Here is a 22331-nt window from a genome sequence, read left to right on the forward strand (position 1 = left end):
GTGTACATATAAATAGAAAAATAAAATGTAAAGAAAGACACGTCACAAAGTTCCAAGAGATTTTAGTTGCCTTCGTGATATGTGATTATGAGGTGTATTTTATGATCTAATTTTAGATTACGACACCTACTTTATAGATTAGAGTCTGATTATGATGAGTTTATTTTATTTTAATGTGTGATTATGATGTGAATTTTACATTTTAATTAGATAACCGGAGAAATCCACTTGTTTTAGCAGCAGAGTTTCAAATGACGTCAGACGACAAGAGAACATGTGAGTATAAAATAGAATAAAATAGGCAAGAAAAATAAAGAAAATTAAATGGAAATACAGAGAGAATGTACATAATACACACCTTCCACTACAGGTGGTAGTGATATTTGCAGAGACACATGCTCAGGTAAAGTGCAGTATATATATTTATATTTATATTGGTATAATTTCACTAAATAGTTGTACACTATACATCACATAACTATATAGTTGTACAACATATACTATATAATTATAAATACATACTAAATATCTGACTATATAGCTACAAATTGAAAAAATATATATTATACCAGTATATAGTTATAACTTTAACGTGTATTTGAGTTTTTTTAATAAACTTTTACTTGCTTCTCTGTTTTTAAAACTTATGTTGAGTGTCTTTGAGCATTGATCAAAGCGTTAAACAGATTAAATGTTGTATCATTATTATTATTATTATCTCGTGTTTGGATTTGTGGTAAATTCACTGGTCGAAAACCTTAAACACGACTTTGTTCTAGCGCCACCTTGTGTCCAGAGCAGGTGCAGCACAGGAGTCGGTTGAAGAAGGAAAAAAAAAAACACGCTTGTGCAAAAAAGTACTTTTGTACAAAGTACTTCCGGTGAGGTCACGGATCAGCTTCTCATGAGCCTCCTCTCCTCGTGTTTACTTGCGGGTGTTTCAGCGGCGGTGTGCGGGTCTTTCTCTGCGGCAGCTTCGTTTAACGTGTGAAGAAGAAGAATAGCGTGAAACGGCCGCTCGAGCTGAAGCGCTCCCGCTGAACGAGTCCACAACGCGCGGAGAGCACAGAGGCGAGAAGAGGAAGCAGTAGCCGACCATCTTTCTTCTGCTGCCAGCAATAACAAGAAAGAGAGCGGAGCTAGCTCCAAGTGGAGCCGAGGACTTTACTGTCTCGTCTCATCCGGACTCACGAGTCTACCGTTCCCCCCCCCAGGGCTGCGGTGCTTTCACGCCCCCGGACACCGAGCTCCTCTTCCACCCTCCGGCGAGCCTGGAAGTTTCGGATCAAGAAGACTGGCTGCTAAGAATCAGAATTCCCGTTTTTTCATGTTTCCAACAGGTTTATCTTCCCCTAACCCCCCACCACCGCCAACCCAGGAGGCAAGACCCGCGGCCACTGATGTCAAGGCGGACAGCGGCAACATCACATCTCCGAAGAAGAGGAAAATAAACGGCTCCGAGAGGGAAGAGGCTGCTGACACCATCTCCCCTTCTCCTCCAAAGACCCTGAATTCCTCCTCCTCCTCTTCCTCCTGCTGCTCTCCCACTGCGCTGCACATCCAGAAGAAGTTGAGGTTTGAGGATTCAGTGGATTTCATTGGTCTGGATGTGAAAATGGCTGAGGAGGCTGCTGCTGCCGCCGCCGCTTCATGCTCCAATAACAAAAGCAAAGCCGGGTTCCTGCCCGGTGGAGCGGGGCACCACGCGAACGGACTGACCAAAAGCACCGGCTCCGGCACCTTCTCCAACAGTAAACCCGGCGCTGCCAAGAAACTAGTCATCAAGAACTTCAAAGGTAGCAGATCCACTGTGGCAGTGGGCTTCAGTCCCCAAAACAACGACAACCATACACAACTGTTCACAAGTTTAAAATATCTCTCATCACAAGTCACATCTGGATCTTTGACTTGAGAGTTGGTTTGTTGTTGTTGAATGAATAATTTAGAGGGTTTAGATGAGTGGAGCAATCACCAGTATTACTTAGAATTAAGGCTGGGGATTAGAACAATATCAATATTTACTGCAATAAGATTTTCCTCAATATAACAAAGGTGCATTATATATTGATATATATCTTATGCCTCATATATACAGTGAGGTGTAATGTATATTTTGCAAAATGTTGAGCAGTTTTTCAAGTGTTTGTCATTCCCAGTTTATAATCACAACCTTCACTCAGCAACAAAGATCAGTCTTAAAACTAAAAAATAATAATAATGTGGCATTTATCAAGTTAATTTATCTATTTTTGGCCGTATCGTCCACCCCTACTGAGATATATGCAGCTAAGTTATTCTCATTGCCTGTTCTTTTCTCAATCAATCATTTAGACGTAGTGGCGGATGCATGTTATAATTTCTCACAGTCCAAGGTGATTTTCCAACCAGCAGTCTAAATAAACCGATCAAATTCAGTTTACAGTGGTGTGAAACAGATAAACCATCATTTGATTATCAAAAAATAGCTTGCGATGGATTTTCTGACAAGTTTCGGATCATTGCAGCTCGTAGGAGGTCATGAATATGTCAAAAATATGGATCTGACAAAGATGCATGTATTTTTGATCGGTCAGTTTGGTTTCTATGATGGACTGTCACAACATTTTTAGACTTACACTGCAGCTAACTATTATGAGCTGTCCAAAATTTGGGGAAATTATAAATTAACAAGTAGTCAGGTAGAGGCCATGACACTGTGTACTTCATATAATAACATTAAATTAAATTGAAATAGGTTCAGTCAGTGTATATCATTTTAAAGTAACCCAGGCAATAGTACATGTTAATAATACTATGCAACATACAGAGTTAAATTATTCACTAGTATACAAAGAAAGGATTGCATCTGTTTTGGCTAATCCAGTAAATTAGATATTGAAAAACACATGTACATACTCACTGATTTTCAAAATCACCTCAGCATCTAATGCACCAAGAAATGATAAATTAATGTTATTGACAAACTGATATTATCTCCTGGTATAAACTATCATATAAGAGGAAAATAATAATTCCCTGTACAATCAGCCTAAATGCAAATGTCTGACTTTTACTCAACATCACTCAGCTCTGCTGTAAATAGAAACACATCTTAAAATAGCCCCACTGACACCGGTGACACAGAGTGACGGTTCGTAGACGTTCAGTGTGAGATGTTTGAGGCCTGCAGGAGTCGACAGCGTTGTCTGAACATTTTGTGTTTGTGTTCTCGCAGAAAAACCCAAGTTGCCAGAGAACTACACACAGGAGACCTGGCAGAAGCTGAAGGAGGCAGTAGAGGCCATACAGAACAGCACTTCAATCAAGTACAACCTAGAGGAGCTCTACCAGGTATTTCTGCAGCACGCTCGTCCGTGGGTCACGTTCGTATCTTTCACTGATGTATTTTCTCGTCCTCTCAGGCTGTGGAGAACCTGTGCTCCCATAAGATTTCTGCCAAGCTTTACAAACAGCTGAGGGCCGTGTGTGAAGACCACATCAAGGCACAGATCGAACAGTTCAGAGAATATCCTTTACTCTTTCAGTTCATCCCTAGATTCAGTCACTGGGTCGTAACAGATGTTTATTTATTTTTGTCAACGGCTGATCATTCACGAGATCTTTTGTCTTAACGTCACTCTCACGGATGCCCTGGACAGCGTGCTGTTCCTCAAGAAAATCGACAAGTGCTGGCAAGATCACTGCAGACAAATGGTGAGTTGTTTAACCTCAGTAAGGCGAGTGGTAGTTCGTAGCCGTGTCTGTTAACATAACGTCGCTTTCCATGCAGTTTGTTTGTGACTTACTTTTCATGTTTAAAGGGGTATTCCAACGATGACATGATGATGGAACAGTCAAAATAAAAGTAGCAGGAGCCGAGTTATTCTCACTTCAAGTCCCTGGTTTTTTAAACATGCTCAGTAGATTCGGTCATTAGACCTGATACATACAACAAACTTCACCATGTTGGATGTTGACGAGCCAGTGACGTTCTGTTTGTGATGCATTTAGAAACATCTCAGCCACATCTGCTGCCCATCATATAATACAGTGAGACTCACTGTAGAGTGTACATGATTGAAGAGAAGATGGACAGTTGGAGAATTGCATCAGCATCTTGTTAGACAGCGATTCCCCCGTCACTGGCAGAAAGAAAGACATTTTATTCCAAAATAAATCAATGTCAGCGTGAATATTTGGAATTTGATCTGTCAGCAGCTCGATACCTGACGTGACTGCTCCTGTGTGTAACTCAGGCTCTCTGTTAAATAAGTCAGGGTTTCTTTCTCTAAAAGCTCCCAGATGAGAGTTGTCACTATTTCTCCCTGTGACATGTAAACTGAGCTTGATATGTAAAATCTGTGGAGTACCCCTTTAAATGAAACAAGAAGATGTAGAAGAAGAATGTCAGTGGTGTTTCCTGCTCATTTTGAATGTTTGTTGTTGTTTCACAGATCATGATTAGGAGTATATTTTTGTTTTTGGACCGCACCTATGTTTTACAAAACTCAATGCTGCCATCAATCTGGTGAGTGAGTGATCCCTGGTGTTAATTCTTGTCTAATAGTAAGAGTCAGACTTCTGCTGAAGCAGGTGTTGAACAGGCTCATGTGCTCCGCAGGGACATGGGTCTGGAGCTGTTCAGGTTCTACATCATCAGTGATCTGAAGGTCCAGAGTAAAACCATTGACGGGATTCTGCTGCTCATTGAGAGGGAACGAAATGGAGAGGCGATAGACCGGAGTCTGCTGAGGAGCCTGCTGAGCATGCTCTCTGACCTGCAGGTATCTGACAGTGGACCATCACATTCTTATCCCAACTAGGATTCAGACGTTAGTTAATGAATGAGTTACTTTAAAAGCTTCGATCACTTTGGTTTCATCTTTGTCCTGTATAAAGGTGAGGTTATGGCAGCTGTGTAGTTGGTGATGATCACCTGTGTGCAGCATGTGATGTTCTGTCAGCTTTCTGTTGAAAAATGGATCTAATGAAGCTCGTTCTTTTTGTCGTTGACAGATTTATCAAGACTCTTTTGAGCAGCGCTTTTTGGAAGAAACTAATCGCCTGTACTCTGCAGAGGGACAGAGGCTGATGCAGGAGAGAGAGGTGATATATGTGTCCCTGATACTCTGCGACACTTTGTTTTTAGCTGGTCGAAAAAAAGATTTCAGTCACAACTTTGCAAACTTTAGACAACTTGATTGTCTTTCATGACTCGAGCAGGAACAGCGAATCGACAGAAAATGAATCGCCAACTGTTCTGATAATTGATTAATCTTTTCAAGCTAATTTCAGGCTCTCAAACATGATGATTTGAAGCCTTCTTTTGTTGTAAATTTTTTTAAACTGAATTTATTTGGCTTTAGTCTGAGAACCTCAGAATGAAAGAGCAACAACTCAGCATGTTGTCATTATGTTGAAAAATATAGATTCCAACCACATAAATGTTTCATAGAAGAGGGAAAAAACAAACGTATCCACTGCTCATAAGGTTTTATTTTTCCAAAAATGTTTTACTTGATTAAAACAAGCATAGAAAAACATTCAGCTAGCTTTGTTTACTCACTGATGCACCAAACTGAGACATATTTGACTCTTTGGTTTTGATCCAAGACTTGACACCTCAGAGTTTGATGTTTTCCCTGCAGGCTGTAAAAAAGTGTTTGTGATGTTTGCGAAGCATGATGGGGAATAAATGTTTGAGATACAGTGTATTAAGATTTCATTTATGTTTACACATGCAAATGAACAGCTCATTAAATATTAGTTCCAATATGTAAAATACACAGCATGACTTTAGTTTATCCAAGGAAAGGAGACAGGCTGAGCTAGTACCATCTCTTAAACTTTTTTCATCAATCAGTAATATCAGAATTTAGTATATCATAGATGGGTGGGTTGAGTAATACCGTTGGCAGTTTATTAGTTTGTAATATTCAGTTTATTTTTAAACTGTTTAAGTGATTATATTTCAACAACTCTTCTTTTTTATGCTATTATTATTGATATTATTATTATTTAGGCCTATATGGATTGTCTACCTTTCGATTGATTCTATATAGAACTGTTGTAGAAAAAGCATAATAATAATAATTAACTATTTATATAGCACTTTTCAAAACAAAGTTACAAATGACTTGACAATAAACAAGACAACAAATCAATAGAAATGACTCAAGACCAGTAATAATATACTGAATCTGATTAGTTATGTTGTTTTCCCCCATTTGTTTTGTAGGTACCAGAATATCTCCATCACGTCAACAAACGCTTGGAGGAAGAGGCTGACAGGGTCATCACATATCTGGACCAGAGCACGCAGTGAGTGCTAGAACGTGGTTTTTAGTTTGACATTTAACACCGTCCAACAAAGATTCATTTGTAACCCGAGTGTGTTTTTCTCCCTCCCCAGAAAACCACTTATTGCTACTGTGGAGAAGCAGTTGCTGGGTGAACATCTCAGTGCAACTCTGCAGAAAGGTGCACAACAGTTAATGCATGAGTGTCATTACAGCAGTCATTGAATGTGGATATTTTCTGCCTGTCTGAGCACAAACTGGGATTTGAAAGTGGTAAATCTGCTCGAGTTCTGATTCCTTTCTGTTGTTGCAACTTTCCAGGGCTGACTCATCTGCTGGATGAGAACAGAGTTCAGGATCTGTCACTTCTCTATCAGCTCTTCAGTCGAGTGCGAGGTGGTGTTCAGGTCCTGCTGCAACACTGGATAGAGTACATAAAGGTAAGTTAGCATCAGCAGTGATAGAAGACTGTGGATAATCAAGGATGAAGGTGCTGAGCTGTTGAGTAATTTCACACATTCTGTTCTCTAATGTCTTCAAATTCAACGTGTAGGCCTTCGGAAGCACAATCGTAATCAATCCCGAAAAAGACAAAACCATGGTGCAGGAGTTGCTCGACTTCAAGGACAAGGTGGATCACATCATAGACATCTGCTTCATGAAGAACGAGAAGTTTGTCAACGCCATGAAGGAGGCGTTCGAAACATTCATCAACAAGCGGCCAAATAAACCTGCAGAGCTCATAGGTCAGTAATGAACTTATAACTAAAGTGAGCAATTAATCATAATCATAGAATAATCATCATCTTTGAGAAGTTACATGTGCGATGAATGCACTTCTGTTTACAGCCAAACACGTGGATTCAAAGCTACGAGCGGGAAACAAAGAGGCAACAGATGAAGAGCTGGAGAAGATGCTGGATAAGATCATGATTATCTTTAGATTCATCTATGGTAATATTCACACTCACATATGTTTCACTCTTGTTATTATACTTTCTCTGTGGGTGTTTTTGACATGTTGGTTTATTGTCTTTGTAGGAAAAGATGTTTTTGAGGCGTTTTACAAAAAGGATCTGGCCAAGAGGTTACTGGTTGGAAAAAGTGCTTCTGTTGATGCTGAAAAATCGATGTTGTCAAAGCTGAAACACGGTTAGTTTAATTTTTAATATAAGCAAACACATGAAATGAGAAATGAATAACGAAAGGAACGAATCTCTGAATCTCCATTAATTGGTGAATTTGTGGTATTTCCTCAGAGTGTGGAGCAGCGTTCACCAGCAAACTGGAGGGGATGTTCAAGGATATGGAGCTTTCTAAAGACATAATGGTTCAGTTCAAACAGGTAAGCACAACAATAGTGAGCTATAACTAACAGAATACTATACACTTGATGATTGACAGTAAGATTATGTTTGAGTCTATCCTACTCATTCAGTTAGGCCATTGTAATTATGCAGTTAAGAGCCAAACACATAGAACAGTGCCACGTCATCAGGCAGTGGAAATGCTTTTGCTATTAAGTCTGCAACAAAATATATCTTGAATTATCTTATAATCTGCCCATTATTTTTTTGATTAATCACGTAATTTCTATCTTGTTTCATCAAATGAACTGCAGATTCTTAGAATGACGAAGGCAAGTGTTTTAGGTATTCTTGCTGCAATATTTACTTGAGATGATCATCACAATTGGTTGTAATTGACATAGTCGATAAACGTAGCAGTAACTGCTTGACTTAAATTCACTGCATTGCATAAATCTATTATGTTTCCCAAACACCCGTGTAAAGACATGATTGAGCTTTTGAGGTTGTAGCACTACGTTGTGGAATTATCTTCCTACACTTGTAAGGTTTCCTGGTTCGCAGTTAAAGACATAGCTTTTTAAACTTTTGGCTTTCGAGTCTTAACTCCGCATTTAACTCTGTATCGTTTTTGTTTGTGTGTGTGTGTTTTCTGTTTTGCATTTTGTATGAGCTTATGCAACCTGTTTTTATAGCCCTGTTAAGCAATTTGACTCCTGTCTGTGAAAAGAGCGATGCAAATAAATTTAACAGTTGTACTCCCAAGAGCTCATTCCTGACGGATCACTTTGTAACAGGAGCAGCATGATTCTACCCTTTATCTGACATTCACCAGTATGAAAGACAAAATGAATGATCCCTCATTAAATTTTCAGACATGTGTTATTATTCCCTATGGCATTATTAACCACTGTGTTGGTGTCTAATAAGCCTTCACACACACACACACACACACACACACACACATGAACCTACAGTATGACTTAACGCAGCCTTACACCATGACTGGAACCTTAAACTCTTCCCCTCAACCCCAACTCAGCCTGTTGCGTTTAACACCCTGCTGTTTTTTGGAATTAGCAATTTCATAGAATAATGTAGAAAGAAGTGTTAGTTTGGTATCACATGCATCTCATTTGTGTCTGTGCAGTATATGCAGTGCCAAAACATTCCTGGCAACATTGAGTTGACTGTCAACATCCTAACCATGGGCTACTGGCCTACCTATGTCCCAATGGAAGTGCACCTGCCTCCTGAGGTTAGTGCTGAACAAATATTGAGATTTTTGTAACATGCTGTTTAAATAACCTGACATGCAATAAACTTACAGAGTGTTGCTTTGTTACGCCTCTGTTATCTTTGTCCAGATGGTGCGACTGCAAGAGATCTTCAAGACCTTCTACCTGGGCAAACACAGTGGCAGGAAGCTGCAGTGGCAATCAACACTAGGCCATTGTGTCTTAAAAGCTGAATTTAAGGAGGTGGAGAACTCATTTCTGCAATCAAGTTGTGTAGAGTTGTGTTTTTCCTCGCTCGGTGTGTAGATACAAATGTTAATTGTTCTCTTTGACTTTTCTTACAAAAGGGCAAGAAGGAGTTGCAGGTGTCACTTTTCCAAACACTTGTGCTACTGATGTTTAATGAGGGAGAGGAGTTCACCCTGGAGGAGATCAAATTAGCAACAGGAATAGGTTTGTATCATTACATCAAAGTTTGGTCAGCGGCACTGTGATTCTTGATGAAGTGAAAAGTGCTGTTGAGTTCTTTTTATTCAATACCACTGATGTGTGTCTGCTGGTTCACAGAGGACAGTGAACTGCGCCGGACTCTGCAGTCACTTGCTTGTGGGAAAGCACGGGTTCTCACCAAAATCCCCAAAAGTAAAGACATAGAGGACGGGGACAAGTTTTCCTGCAACGACGACTTCAAACACAAGCTCTTCAGGATCAAAATAAACCAGATCCAGATGAAAGAAACGGTACAGCTGTTGCCTTTCAGTAGATTTTCCAATTTCAATATCATCACAGTGTTTGGGAATATATTTAACTTGAGTGTTTTATCTCAGGTGGAGGAGCAAGCCAGCACCACAGAGAGGGTCTTTCAGGATCGTCAGTATCAAATCGATGCTGCGATTGTGCGGATCATGAAGATGAGGAAGACTCTGAGCCATAATCTCTTGATGTCGGAGGTGTACAACCAGCTCAAGTTCCCCGTCAAGGTGAGAAACACAAACCTGAATCTTTCTCTGGCATTTTTGCATTTTTATTGAGAAGCAATGGTAGAGAGATGATGGGAAAGGAAGGAGGGGAGTGAGGAGGGAAATAAAGTTCCCTTATAATTTAAGATCAAACCTAGCTTGTACGAAATTGACTTAAATGTAGCAGATTTCCATGAGCAATGCAATGACTAACATATATCCTGTTTATTTATTATTTTCTCATATTTACAAAAATAACCGAAAATCTTGACATGTGCCTCATGTGTTAACTTCCACCTCTCTCCTGTCGTCTTCTCTTCCAGCCTGCTGACTTGAAGAAGAGGATAGAGTCTCTTATCGACAGGGACTATATGGAGCGTGACAAGGAGAACGCCAACCAATATAACTATGTGGCTTAACAACAGATAAAGTGACATGAGAAAAAAAGAGATGCAGATGGATGGTCCAGTCAGGCTGAGTGATCAGTCTCTAAATCTTTTGCTCCAGTGGACGTTAACCATTATCATCTTCAACCTAGCGACCGACAAGTGAATGGATATTGCTCGCTCCACAGGATTGTTTTTGTCAGGGGTCTTGTGATCCTGTGGACTGCATGCCCATTGAAAAGAGAATATTGTCCATATTTCTCAGTGCCTCTGAGAGGTGGGCGACCGTGGACTGACAAAGAAGACACACAGATGTTGTTCCGTTTGCTCTTTTTTTTTTTTTTAACGGAGAGGAAAACTATTTATTTTCAAACTTAGATCCTCCTTTGTCCATAGTTTGAATCATTATGCTCTTTGTTACCCAGTCACTTTTTTGTCTTTTCGTTCACTCAGTATCCCAAGTGAATGCTGACACACCTCTAAATGTACCACATGTTGGAGGGGGAAAAAAAAGGATCAAAAAATGTAACTTGCTGCTTGTTTCTTCAGCCAGTGTCAAATGTGGGACTATTGGACAAACATTAAGATTAGAGCTTTGACCTTTGGAAATATCCGTGTCAAATGTATGACCCTGCTGCAAAGTTGGACAAGGCCCCAGCGTCCAAAGCAGAGTCTGTGCCAAAAAAAGGAGCACTTCTTTTGTTATAACACATTTAAGTTCCTTGTTTGTTCTTTCATTGTACATGGTTGTACATAGTTCACAATAATGACATGATCCCAACAGTCAGCAGCTTTTTTTAGGCTTTCGTTAACCCTTAGAAACGTCTACTAAAAGCACAAAACCATCATTTCCCCCCCCCCATCTTCCCTGGTTCCATATCACATACTTATACAATTTTGTTTTTGTAAGTCTCCCTGTGGGGCTTATTTGCTTCAAAGTGGGACTGGATCGCCTCGAAACACGAGGATAAATCTGATTGATGGGACTTGCCCATGTTTGTATGAGTCTGTTAGATTTATTGCTTCAGATTAAAACAACTGTTTCAATCGGGGGGTTTCTTTTATCAATCATTGTTTTAAATGCGTCTCATTGTCTTGGATGAAAACTGCACATCGGTCTCAGTTTTTATTTTTCTTCTATGAAACGTTCACGTTGTTCGCAGCCTTTACAAAATGAACACGATCGGTGCAATGATTAACTGAGAGGAGGGAGAGGAGGCTGGAGTTCGCTCCGTGTGTTGACGCTGGTCGCTGTCATGTGACTCACGTTTCCTGGTACAGTCGGCAGCGGCTCTCCCACAGCTCACAACACCGCTGACTGAGCGACCTGCCCGGGCATCTCTCTCTCTTCTCTCCGGCGGCAGACACTCCAAAAACCCTCCGGCGACCATGACCCGATACGCTGCTTTTGTTTTGCTCCTCGCCGCTGGGATCGGTACGTACCACGACATGAATTCATCTTTAGATCGGCTTCAAACAAGTCACGTTAAAAAAAAAAAAACCCCATCTTATTCTGCGAAGTGACGTGATTAAATTTACGGGACTCCTTGACCCGGGCCTGGTGCAGCCGGGCTCCGGCTAAGTGCGGGTTAAATTGAGACATTAAATAAGCATATCTTTATTATCTCTGGGATTTAATGTTAAAGACAGATCCCTGGTCTGTTTGAATTTGCTTCACAGGCCTGAAAACTCACCACCAGCTGCAGAGGAGCAGTCCAGTAGAGGTGTTGTGCTAACGTAGCTTAGCTGCTAATTGTTACCTACGCCAACAACGCAGAGCTGCAGCAACCAGACGTGTCGTGTGAAACCCGAGCAGCCACATTTGACTATATACTCGCTTTTTATATTAATCACACCTCCGGGTTATAGACTCAATACAAATAAACCGACAAGCTAGTTTTAACGTTTAAAGGACTGCCGTGTCAAAATGTGTTGGCCGATCAGCTAGCTTGGCCATTAGCTTGCCCATTGGATAACACTTGTTTTGAAAGCTAAAGTTCGACATGAAGGTTAAATATCAGGTTATTCGGAATCGTGTCTGCAGCTAAATAATGCTAACAACGTCATCGACGTCAAATTAAACCCAAAACCACGTTTGCACGTCATGAAACAGCATCTGGCCACAGTAGGTAGCATTAGCAACATAGCGTTAGCATCCAATTGGAGGTTTTAAGTAAGTTAGCACGGGGCAGCACAGTTGATCTAACGCCATGTGATGTGGTTTATTATCTTAGGTAACCTGCACAAAAGTTCATAAAAAGACGAATATAGAATATTTGTCTCACTACAAACCAGATCGATTCCCAAATCAGCATTTTAAATAGGAATCAACTAGTTTCTAATGGCGTGAATTCGTTTTGTCATATGTGTTGTCGTCGATGCTGGGGTTTTTTTTTGGGAAAGTTCATGTTCAAGGCAGGAAAATATACTCAGTGTGATGACATGCATGTGAGTGTCCTGGTACTGATCAGGGTTTTGCACATGTAAACAACATATTTAGATTTTACAATCCTGAATGAAATGAATATTGTTATGGTTAGAATTGTAGACACAGAGATATCCAGGTTTCTAATGTTCTATGTATCCTGAATGTGATGAATGCAGGTTAAGACTTTAAACCAGGATACTACTGCAAACTCACGCTCTTCCTCCGGAAGTATGTCAACCCCTCGTTATAACAATTAACCTCAGTTAGTTTCAGTGACACTCAGCTACATGAAAAAGACTTCAGATTAGACCAAATACTGTCTGGTGAGGTGTGACTTGGCAAACGTTATGTCTCCCGGTCTGGTACTTCAGTAAAAAATAAAGTCTTTTATTGCCAGGTCACATTCTGTCAGCTGCTTTATAAGGTGATGACACCTGGGGTCTGTGCTGTTTTGCAGTTGATGACAGTGCATATTGTAAACACCATATAGATACTGTGACTGGACCTTGACCCCCTCTCCTTTATTATTGCACGGTTTCTCAGAGCAAGTGAAAAAAATCTAACTTAAAATGTGTATTGTCATCTGAATATATTACAAAAGTGTTATGTTGTGCAACTTCTGCTCATGTGGTTCTTACACATTCTAACCCTAACTCATACATACACCTATGTGACAGGAAACCTCGTATAGCTTTAGCATTAAGTATTTTGTGTGGCGTTATATCATTTCACAGAATTACTTTTTTCAGACAGGCTTCATATGTCCTTAATATGAATGTCCTTAAGTTTCCATTTATTAAATGCCATCTGGACTTCTTGCTGTTATAAATAATGATTATACAAAGCAGAAAATAGTGTAATTTTTCTTTATTTTTTTTCCAGTTTTCCAGCTGTCAAATGGCGTTGAAGTGAACGTCACAGACAAAGAGGGTAAATTATGCCTCTATGCAAACCTGATGGTCAACTTCTCAGTCTCGTATGTAGCTGCAGAGAAGGTGAGTGAATAGTCTTAATCACACTGATCATGAGATGTTCTAAAATGTCAAATTGTGTTGGGTGTATTTACGTCCGGCTGCACGGTATCCTTATGTAATCGAAGCCAAGCAATGAAATTTCACTCTTCTCAGGCCACCTCAGCAACATGACTGTCAGACAACTCTTGTGAAAGCAAAATAGAAGGAGTCAAGGCCAAGCAAAAATGTTTCTTGCTTTTCAGCATTTCAGTTGGCATGTTGTCCTGATGCACATCCTGCTATTGTTATGTCGTTAGTTCTGTTGAAAGAAGGTCAGAGAAATGCTTGTAAGTTTAAAAATTACTATACTTGTCAAGTACATGAGGTGACGAAAACAAAACTGAAATAAAAGTTTGTTGCTTGGAGGCAAATATTTTTACACTAAGTAAGATGATACTTAGCATCGGTATGTCTGTCGCAGGCTCTAAAACTCTAGGATGTCATTTTCTTTTGAGATCTGTCAAGTCATCTTTTTACCAGTTAAACATTAATCTCATATAATCCTGTTAATTAAGCATTCACTTTTTTCTCCTTTCAGAATGACACAGTTGAGATTGAACTTCCAAGTGCAGTCACAACAGAAGGAAGTGAATGTGGCCCCACAAGCTCAAAGTTGAAGCTTAATTTTGGAGACGGGCACTCCTGGAGTGTGAACTTCACCATGAATGGAAACATGTACCAGGCAGACTCCATCACCTTTTCCTACAACCTCAGTGACTCCACTGTCTTCCCTAGATCTGTATCAAATGGTAACTTGTACACCTCTCAGTGCCAGCAAAACAAAAAGTGAATGAATGGTATTGAACTGATGCATCTTTGAATTTCTTCTAGAAATTGCATCCGTGACCGGGAAGTCTCAGATTACAAACGTGGGTGTGGATACCAGCTACTCCTGCAAGAGTAAAGACATGATACTTGCTGATGTGGTCAATATGACACTGTCCAACGTGCTCATACAGGCGTTTGTGAGTGAAGGCAAGAGTAAAAATAGTAAGTGCGGATCCAACAACACATTTCATCCCGGCTGTAATGTTTTTTTTCCTGAAGCTGTTATTGATCTTTTCTATCTTATATTTCCTTCACACAGTGACATCTTGCAGTGCTGATCAACCCGTAACCTCTCCTCCCCCGACCACTCAAGGCACCAATGCAACCACCGCAGCCCCCGCAACAACCGCAGCTCCTGTCACAAACGCAACAACCGCAGCTCCTGTCACAGACCCAACCACCGCAGCTCCTGTCACAAACGCAACGACCACAGCTCCTGTCACAAACGCAACGACCACAGCTCCTGTCACAAACGCAACGACCACAGCTCCTGTCACAAACGCAACGACCGCAGCTCCTGTCACAAACGCCACTTCCACTGCCCCTCCTCCTACCCCCACCCCGACGCCCACCCTCCCTCCTCCCAACACTGGGAAGTACAGCGTCAACTCAGACAACACCACAGTCTGCATGTTGGCCAACTTTGGCCTGCGGATTGGTATCAAGCAAGGAGAGGTACGTTCATAAACACAGAATAATCTGTGATCGCAGCCTCATGTTTCCCAGGTGATACACAGATGTTCTTCCACAGACTCTGCTGATCTGATTTCCTTCTCTTCCCTCAGACACAGATGTATCAGGAGATGAACCTCGACCCCAACAAGACCGTGGCCTCTGGATCATGTGGAGTCAACAGCAGCGAGCTGCAGTTGGTGTCAGACACTATGACCATCGTGTTCACCTTCATTAATGTAAGTCCTTGACAGTATGTTGTTAATATCCATTTGATAAAAACATCATGTGGTCTTTTAGCTAATTGTTACATTCCTGGATTTATAATGTTGCTTTAAAAAGCGTATTTGCTTTTCTTCTGACTCATGCGTTTGCTAATTTCTGTGCGGTAAATGTGAAGCTACAGTCAGAAACTAGCAGTGGCTTTGGCGGATCCATGACACATGTGAATACTTTATCTCTCCAAAAATGCTGCATTTGTACCAACACAAAACAACCTCACAAAATATGACAGGAAACATCAAAATGCTACATCTACAGTGACAAACCTGAAGCTGAATGGTTCATGTGCAAACCACAAAGGCACCAATCCCCTCAGTTTGATTCTGTTAGTAACCATGCTGCTCTTTTCCCACATTCACTGTCTTCACTGTGCCTGTTGAATAAAATATTTCAAGAAGGGAAATGTTTGTATCATGGTTGTTGGACTCAGATTATTTTATCCAGATGACACAGCTCCCAGGTTTCGATTTTCAATTCATTGCTTCTAAACTTGTATTTTTCTTCCAACAGGACACAGCAAAGTTCCGCCTACATGCCGTCAACTTCACCACAAAGACGGGCTCTGGTAATAAGAAGAATCACATCTACCGAAGAACACCAGGCACCATTCTGAGCCGCAAGCTAATGGTATTCTTTATATGTGCTTTATTTTAAGGTGTGGACATTAATGTGGTGAACACCAACCTGACTCTATGGGAGGCGGCCATCGGAAGCTCCTACATGTGCAACAAGGAGCAAAACTACACCATCACCAACCAGCTCAGCTTCTACACCTTCAACCTGCAAGTGCAGCCCTTTGGAATCACAAAGGGGGGTTTCAGTACAGGTAAGCAAATCTTTAAAATCCTCCTCCAATGAAAACTTATGGTGTGTTTTTTTATACAATACAAATACAAATCTTATGATGCTAATGTTTCATATGTCACATACTTACTGAGTCAATACTTGCAGGCTGGGGTTTTCTTTATCATTTCACCACATCATACCTCTGAGAGCGGTTGTCTCTCTGTAGAATTAGCAGGGACATCAGAGGAGAAGCCAGGTCTAGTTAACTGTCTGTTTTTTACAAGTGATGTAAGCTGAGGTACCTAATTCAGAGCTGACCATCAAGACCTGGGTTTATCTAACATTAACAACACATTATTAACTGTGTGATAATGAACACTCACGTTATCCATTTCTGTTGCCTTACTTTTTATGGTTCAAACATGTTTGCCTGAATTACTTTTAAATTACTGTTTGCCATGGTGTAGCCTACAGTAGCAGGCAAAACAGAACATGAGCAGTGGCTTATGTGTTTTAATGAGCAGAGTCAGAGCTGCTGCTGAGGGGTGGGTGGCGATAGAGACAGGGCTAATTTACATATTCATATATTCACAAATACCAAATGAAGCAAAGATGCAGAGTTGCATTCACAGAATTGAACATGTAATTTTGAGGGACAGAAAACTTAAGTGTTGTTAAGAGTCTGTGGGAAATGTTTTTGTTCCAGCTCATGAGTCTCAAAGATGAAATGAGCAAGATGTTTTTTGTTCTGTTTCAAATGACTAAATCAATTTCATTCTTAGTGTTCATACCACTACATACCATTATTCAGGCTGTTCTACTGCATATCAACCATGGGAAAGTATTCATGTCTGATTATGTGAACAACTTTACAAGTTTGAGATATTTTCTCTTGACACCAAGTCAGGTGATGGATTTTTAGGGGAAATTAGAGAAAATGAACAAGACATCATCTTTCGACGACCCCCCCAGACTCCTTGTTGGGCCCTAACCCCTAGTTTTGGAATCACTGATTTAAATCCTCTGAACAGAACAAAACTATTATAAATTGGAGCTTCACTCATGTCTGTTGTTGATCAGAAAATTACTGACTGACTCTCTCTCTATCTGCAGCCCATGAATGTTCATTGGATGACACCAGCATCTTAATCCCAATCATTGTTGGCGCTGCTCTGGCTGGCTTGATTCTCATTGTAGTGATCGCTTACGTGATTGGTCGAAGAAAGACTTATGTCGGATATCAGACCCTTTAAATCACTCCTGTGATATCACGGGGCTCCCAAGCCTGGTCCTTGGGGTTTTAAATTAAAATCTAAAAAAGTCTCTTCAGGAAAAAAAACCCTCAGAAAAATTGGTTTTACTGTCTGTTGATATTGAAAATATTAGACACAGGGTGCTTTAAGAGCAATTTTGAATTACAGTCACCTCAAGGGTCTCAGATGATAGTAGGAGTAGAAATCCATTTAACGGTGGAGGGTTTGGTGTAATTCTCAAGGACCAAACTTGTTTACCCTCAATTTTTAATGTTCCTTTTTGTTGACTTCTGGATATTTGTCTTTTCTTTTTTGTTGTGTTTTCTTTTTTTGTTGATGAGCAAGTGCAAGATCCCCACAAAATATTTTTTCTCCAAATTTGGAATAATCACAGTGACATGAAAAGTGATTTACAGTATGCAGTACATCAGAGAACATGGAGTGATATTGTTACTGTCTGACTTCTACATTTTAAAAAGTCTGAAGATTATTTTTTATTGTTTTAAGTAAAAGTGTGACAGTCTGATGCAGTGGGATCCTGCACTTGCCTCGCAGAAATTCCCCCTTTCTGTTTGCATCAGCCATCATTTAATCTGTGTGCGCATTTGTACTTCCTTTTTATGGTTTTGCTTTTCATCCCCGTAATTATTTAATTTGAAATACTTAGGAATCATAATGTCACATCACTTAAATAACATTTACATCAAAAAATAACAAAGGAGGATGGTCAAGTAGCTTTTTTTCTCTGTTCTAAGAAATGAATTTGAAAGGATGAAAGTCTTCTTTCTTTGTAGCTAAAGGAAATATGCTTTAGCCCATGTTTGCCCCTGCAGAGCAGGAGAAACATTGGAAATAATTGTCCTGATTTGTGAACATGTGAAATCAAAGTGTGAGTTGTTTTAACCTCTATAAACCTTTTTCATGGACGACAATTAAACAGATCAAGCAGTAAAAGTCCTGGTAGAACTAATGACACAACAATGGCTCATTTACACACAAATGTAAAACTGATGGAATGAAGCTGTTGTTACTGTTATTAATCACACCTCTACTCTTCCTGCTGAACGATGACAAAATGTCTTCTATTAAAAAGGTCTGATACATTTGCACATGTTGCAGCCAGGGAGTGAGTCTGAAAGACGGAGCAGGCTTCTTTTTTTTTTTTCTTTCCTTAGATGTATTTTGGCATTAGGTTCAGAAAAAGGGATGGTACTATTGTGTCACTTTGAGCACCGACAATTCTGAAACAAGGCTATTTACCTGTAAATGCACTAAGACGCTCTTTACCTTTGCTTTGTGTTGAGAATGTTGTAGCATTGTTTCACCTGTGTATAGGCCTGAGCTCTGTGGGCTGCCGCTGCATCAGGGGACGTTAAAGCCCCTGAAAACTGGAAATCAAATCTAAAGCATTACTCCGCAACTTTTAAAAATATGTTGAGGTATGTTTTTATAAAGACATTTACCACAGGATTACATTTTGGGAACTTCTTGTCAAGAGTTCGATGAGAAGATTGAAGATGAAGCCACGAGCCATTAGCATAGCTTAGCACAAAGACTGGAAACTGAGGGAAACAGCTAGCGTGGCTCTGTGTGGTGAAACTGGTATGAATCATCTTACAAAGGAATTTAAAATGTGGATCTATTCCTTTATAATCTCAGCTTGTCTGCCTATTCAAAACTGTCTGGGAGCAACAGGAACAAAGACCCCCTCCCCCCAACACTCAAATGTTACAAATCCAGATTGGTGCACTGAAATCAATGATATAATCTCATGTGTCATAGACGTAACAGAGAATGTTTTTATGTTGGAGTTGGTCATGCGCAGTGAGAAGGTGAAAATAGCTTCTCAGGGCCTTGGGTGTAAGGCGTAGGCCAGCGTAGGTTTCAGTGAAGCAGCGTCAGGGATGCAGGCAAGCCCGTGCATGTGTTTCTGTAAAGATAGAGAGCTGATGTGACACATGGTAGTAGCTGCTTATTGTTGCTTGATTGTTGCAGTGTCGTGTGCTCTTTGACTCGTTGCAGCTCTTCATTCAGAGCTGAAGCAGAGCAGACAGTAAACAACACAGAGGATGAAAACTAAAGAGAAATGAGTTGGATTTTAAGTTGCATTTGAATTATGCTTTCCCAGGACGGTGTGCGTGTGTATAAATATTTGCTGTTACTCAAACTCGAGCTTTGACTTTTTGCTTGTGATTGTTGCTGTTGTGTGTATTTCAGCTTTGTGTAAACAAACTTGCCTTAATCATAAAGATGCTTTTGCAGCACCAATGTGAATGTTTAAGGTTATGTGTGTCCCTTGTTCTCAGTGAATCATCCAACGGGTTCTTTCATCATAATCACTGTGCCTTTCTCAATAATGGCGTTGTTTTTTAGTTTATTCCTCCTCTCCAGCTGAGAACATTGCACACACATGTTCAGCAAAGGGAATTTGTGCTGCAAGACCATCTTATTAAAGATCAATTCATGTGTTCTGTGAAAACAAAATGACTTCGGATTTCATCTCCAATCTCTCTCTTGCTGTTAGCGCTAATAAATTTCAAGTTGTGTGTCGGACTGAAGTGGAGCTTTTTAGCATTTTAAGATTTCTTGAAATAAAAATGTGTTGCTGTCCTGGACACTCGAGTAAATGTTTATTCCTTCTTTTAAAATTGTTCAATGTTAACTTACATGCTTTAAAGATCTTTTCCTGCCATCCATTAATCATCATTCTATATTTTAGTTCTCTGTTCATCCTATGAGACTGTTCATCTCTGCTTTCTTCATTCTCGTCTAGCTGAGGAATGCCAGGCCGACGAGGACAGCTTCCTTGTTCCCATAGCTGTCGGAGTTGCCCTGCTTGCTCTCATTCTTATCGTTCTTCTGGCCTATTTCATCGGAAGAAAGAGAAACATTGCCACCAGCTACGAGTCTTTCTAGTTAAATTTGCAAATATACACAGAGGGGAGTCTGTGAATAGCTGCTTGTTTGTCTCGCTAATTCCGACTAATTGTGAAAAATTACCGGCATGTGTATTAATGTTTCCATGTAGTGTTCGGTGCTTTGAGTGCCTTTGTAAAGGAACAGTTTGGGAAATGCTCTTACTTGTTTTCTTGCTGAACACTGCAGGTCCGATTAATGTGAAGCTGCAAGCTGGTACATGAAAACATTTTGTGTATTTCCCAAAAATATCAACCTGTTCCATTAATGCTCATTGAGAGCAATAATCTATGTCCACTTGTATATTTCAGACTCTAGTGGTCTCGTGGTTCATTCTGTTATTCCACTTTTCATAGGTTCTGAGTTGCAGCGTCTCCTCTGTCTCTCTAACCCTCCGTCTCGTTCTCAGAGTGTTTTCTGCTGACCACTAACCCGCTGTCTCTGTCTCCTCTCTCCGTCTGTCAGCTGACGAATGCTTCGTGGACTCTGATTTGAGCTTTTTGGTGCCCATTGCAGTGGGCGTGGCGCTCAGCTTCCTAATCATCCTTGTGCTTATCTCTTACCTGATTGGCCGGAGGAAGAGTCGCACTGGCTACCAGTCTGTATAATCCAACCCGGCTGCTTCTGCCTCTCACACCCTTCTGACCCTCACAGCTCCTGAAAAATAATCTCCCTCCTGAACCTCCTCCTTGCTCCTCAGTGCAACACAAGCATCCCCACGTTTCTGCTTCTTTTTCTGTTTCCTGTGATGAGGCTCCCTGAAAATATCCCTCAGCTTCTTTCTCGTTCCCGGTTGAAAATCTGTCCCAGCGACCTCCCCACTGGTTTCCTTTGTTTTTGCTTTGATGCCAATGACTGAATCCACTACCGAGACATTTAAGATCGATATATTTGCATCATTGATTATAGATTGCATGTGTTAAAGATTCAATTTATGGCTGTGAGTAGCCATCCACCTCCTCCCCCACCCTCTTCCAGAGAGAGAGAGGCTTTTCCCTCTCAGTTTCTGTGCTGTATAATAGTATATGTGTAAATGACTTGTATAGAATTAATGACATTGATATCTGATGACGTGAATGTACGAGCAAGCCAATAAATCCGTATCCTAGATTTCTTTAACATTCATACAACATGAATTAACAGAATCAGTTGCACAGAGTCATTTAATTGAAGCTTGATTAAAGGGACACTAACTTATCACTTAAACCCAACCAGGTTTAAAAACATTTCTTTCACTCATGTTCGGAATATTTAAGACATTTATTTTTTAAGAAAATGAACACTTCTCTTTAAAAAACGTTTTATATGTTTTTATTTAATGAATTGATAATTGTGTTGGTCCTTTATAATCCATTTCAAGCGTTGGACACGTGCGTATTCTGACCATGGGGTCGAGCGTCTCCAACCCAGTTTGAATTTTAATTTACACAAGTTGCCACAAATCAAACTTGGTTGTTTGTGCCTAAACTTTATTTAGAGGAAGATCACTACACTTTCGTCCACGTGAGACACCAGGAACATTCACAGCATGAGCAGGTCACGGATGAAGACCATGATATATACAGTATATCCTCAGTTGCTCTATACAGTTCACCCTCTGTTCATCAGCTCATCACTCACTCCCTCCAACAGTTTGTGCCTTTCTGTTGTGCACCACTGACTCACTTGCTTGAATCTTGTCTCCATCTGATGAAGAATGTGATGAGCTTGTTTAACACAAGCGGGGAACAACTTAAATAAAGTTTCGTTCTTGTTTTGTATCGCTGTCATTCTTGTTTACCGGTTGAATTGTTGCATCAAAAAATTGAGAACGTCATTTAATTTTAGTAAAAATAAATATTTCATGTAATGTTAAATGTTATGTTAAATCTAAGATTCTGGTTTGCTCTGTATTTATTGTATTTTTCTCATACGTAACATAAAGTTAGGTGATGAGATACGATGTACAGATTAACAGTACCTACATCCTCACAAGTAGATCTGCA

At 40.2% G+C, this 22331-nt stretch overlaps 2 protein-coding genes across 4 annotated transcripts; both read left to right on the plus strand.

The window, feature by feature from the left end:
• Positions 1 to 865: 865 nt before the first annotated feature.
• Positions 866 to 11215, plus strand: cul4b (cullin 4B). The gene is made up of 20 exons (XM_020080227.2): positions 866 to 1796; positions 3215 to 3330; positions 3402 to 3505; positions 3624 to 3693; positions 4434 to 4507; positions 4601 to 4763; positions 4996 to 5085; positions 6218 to 6300; positions 6392 to 6459; positions 6600 to 6718; positions 6832 to 7024; positions 7128 to 7232; positions 7320 to 7430; positions 7538 to 7623; positions 8736 to 8843; positions 8953 to 9066; positions 9171 to 9276; positions 9391 to 9563; positions 9651 to 9803; positions 10106 to 11215. The coding sequence occupies exons 1-20, from the start codon at positions 1328 to 1330 to the stop codon at positions 10199 to 10201; spliced, it is 2601 nt and encodes an 866-aa protein (XP_019935786.2). The 5' UTR covers positions 866 to 1327; the 3' UTR covers positions 10202 to 11215.
• A 199-nt stretch (positions 11216 to 11414) lies between these two features.
• lamp2 (lysosomal-associated membrane protein 2) lies at positions 11415 to 22106 on the plus strand. 3 transcript variants are annotated; one of them, XM_020080248.2, is made up of 9 exons: positions 11415 to 11603; positions 13479 to 13591; positions 14148 to 14358; positions 14441 to 14599; positions 14697 to 15112; positions 15223 to 15348; positions 15902 to 15956; positions 16047 to 16217; positions 20204 to 22106. In XM_020080248.2, exons 1-9 carry the CDS (start codon positions 11558 to 11560, stop codon positions 20344 to 20346), a joined length of 1440 nt encoding a protein of 479 aa, XP_019935807.2. In that variant the 5' UTR covers positions 11415 to 11557; the 3' UTR covers positions 20347 to 22106. The 3 variants fall into 3 exon arrangements, with proteins under 3 accessions (XP_019935807.2, XP_019935799.2, XP_019935816.2); XM_020080240.2 differs by having other exon boundaries at positions 11418 to 11603; positions 20812 to 22106; XM_020080257.2 differs by lacking the exon at positions 20204 to 22106 and adding an exon at positions 17291 to 20045 and having other exon boundaries at positions 11418 to 11603.
• Positions 22107 to 22331: the final 225 nt, after the last annotated feature.

This window comes from Paralichthys olivaceus, chromosome 9 (assembly GCF_024713975.1).
Source record: "Paralichthys olivaceus isolate ysfri-2021 chromosome 9, ASM2471397v2, whole genome shotgun sequence".
Classification (NCBI taxonomy): domain Eukaryota; kingdom Metazoa; phylum Chordata; class Actinopteri; order Pleuronectiformes; family Paralichthyidae; genus Paralichthys; species Paralichthys olivaceus.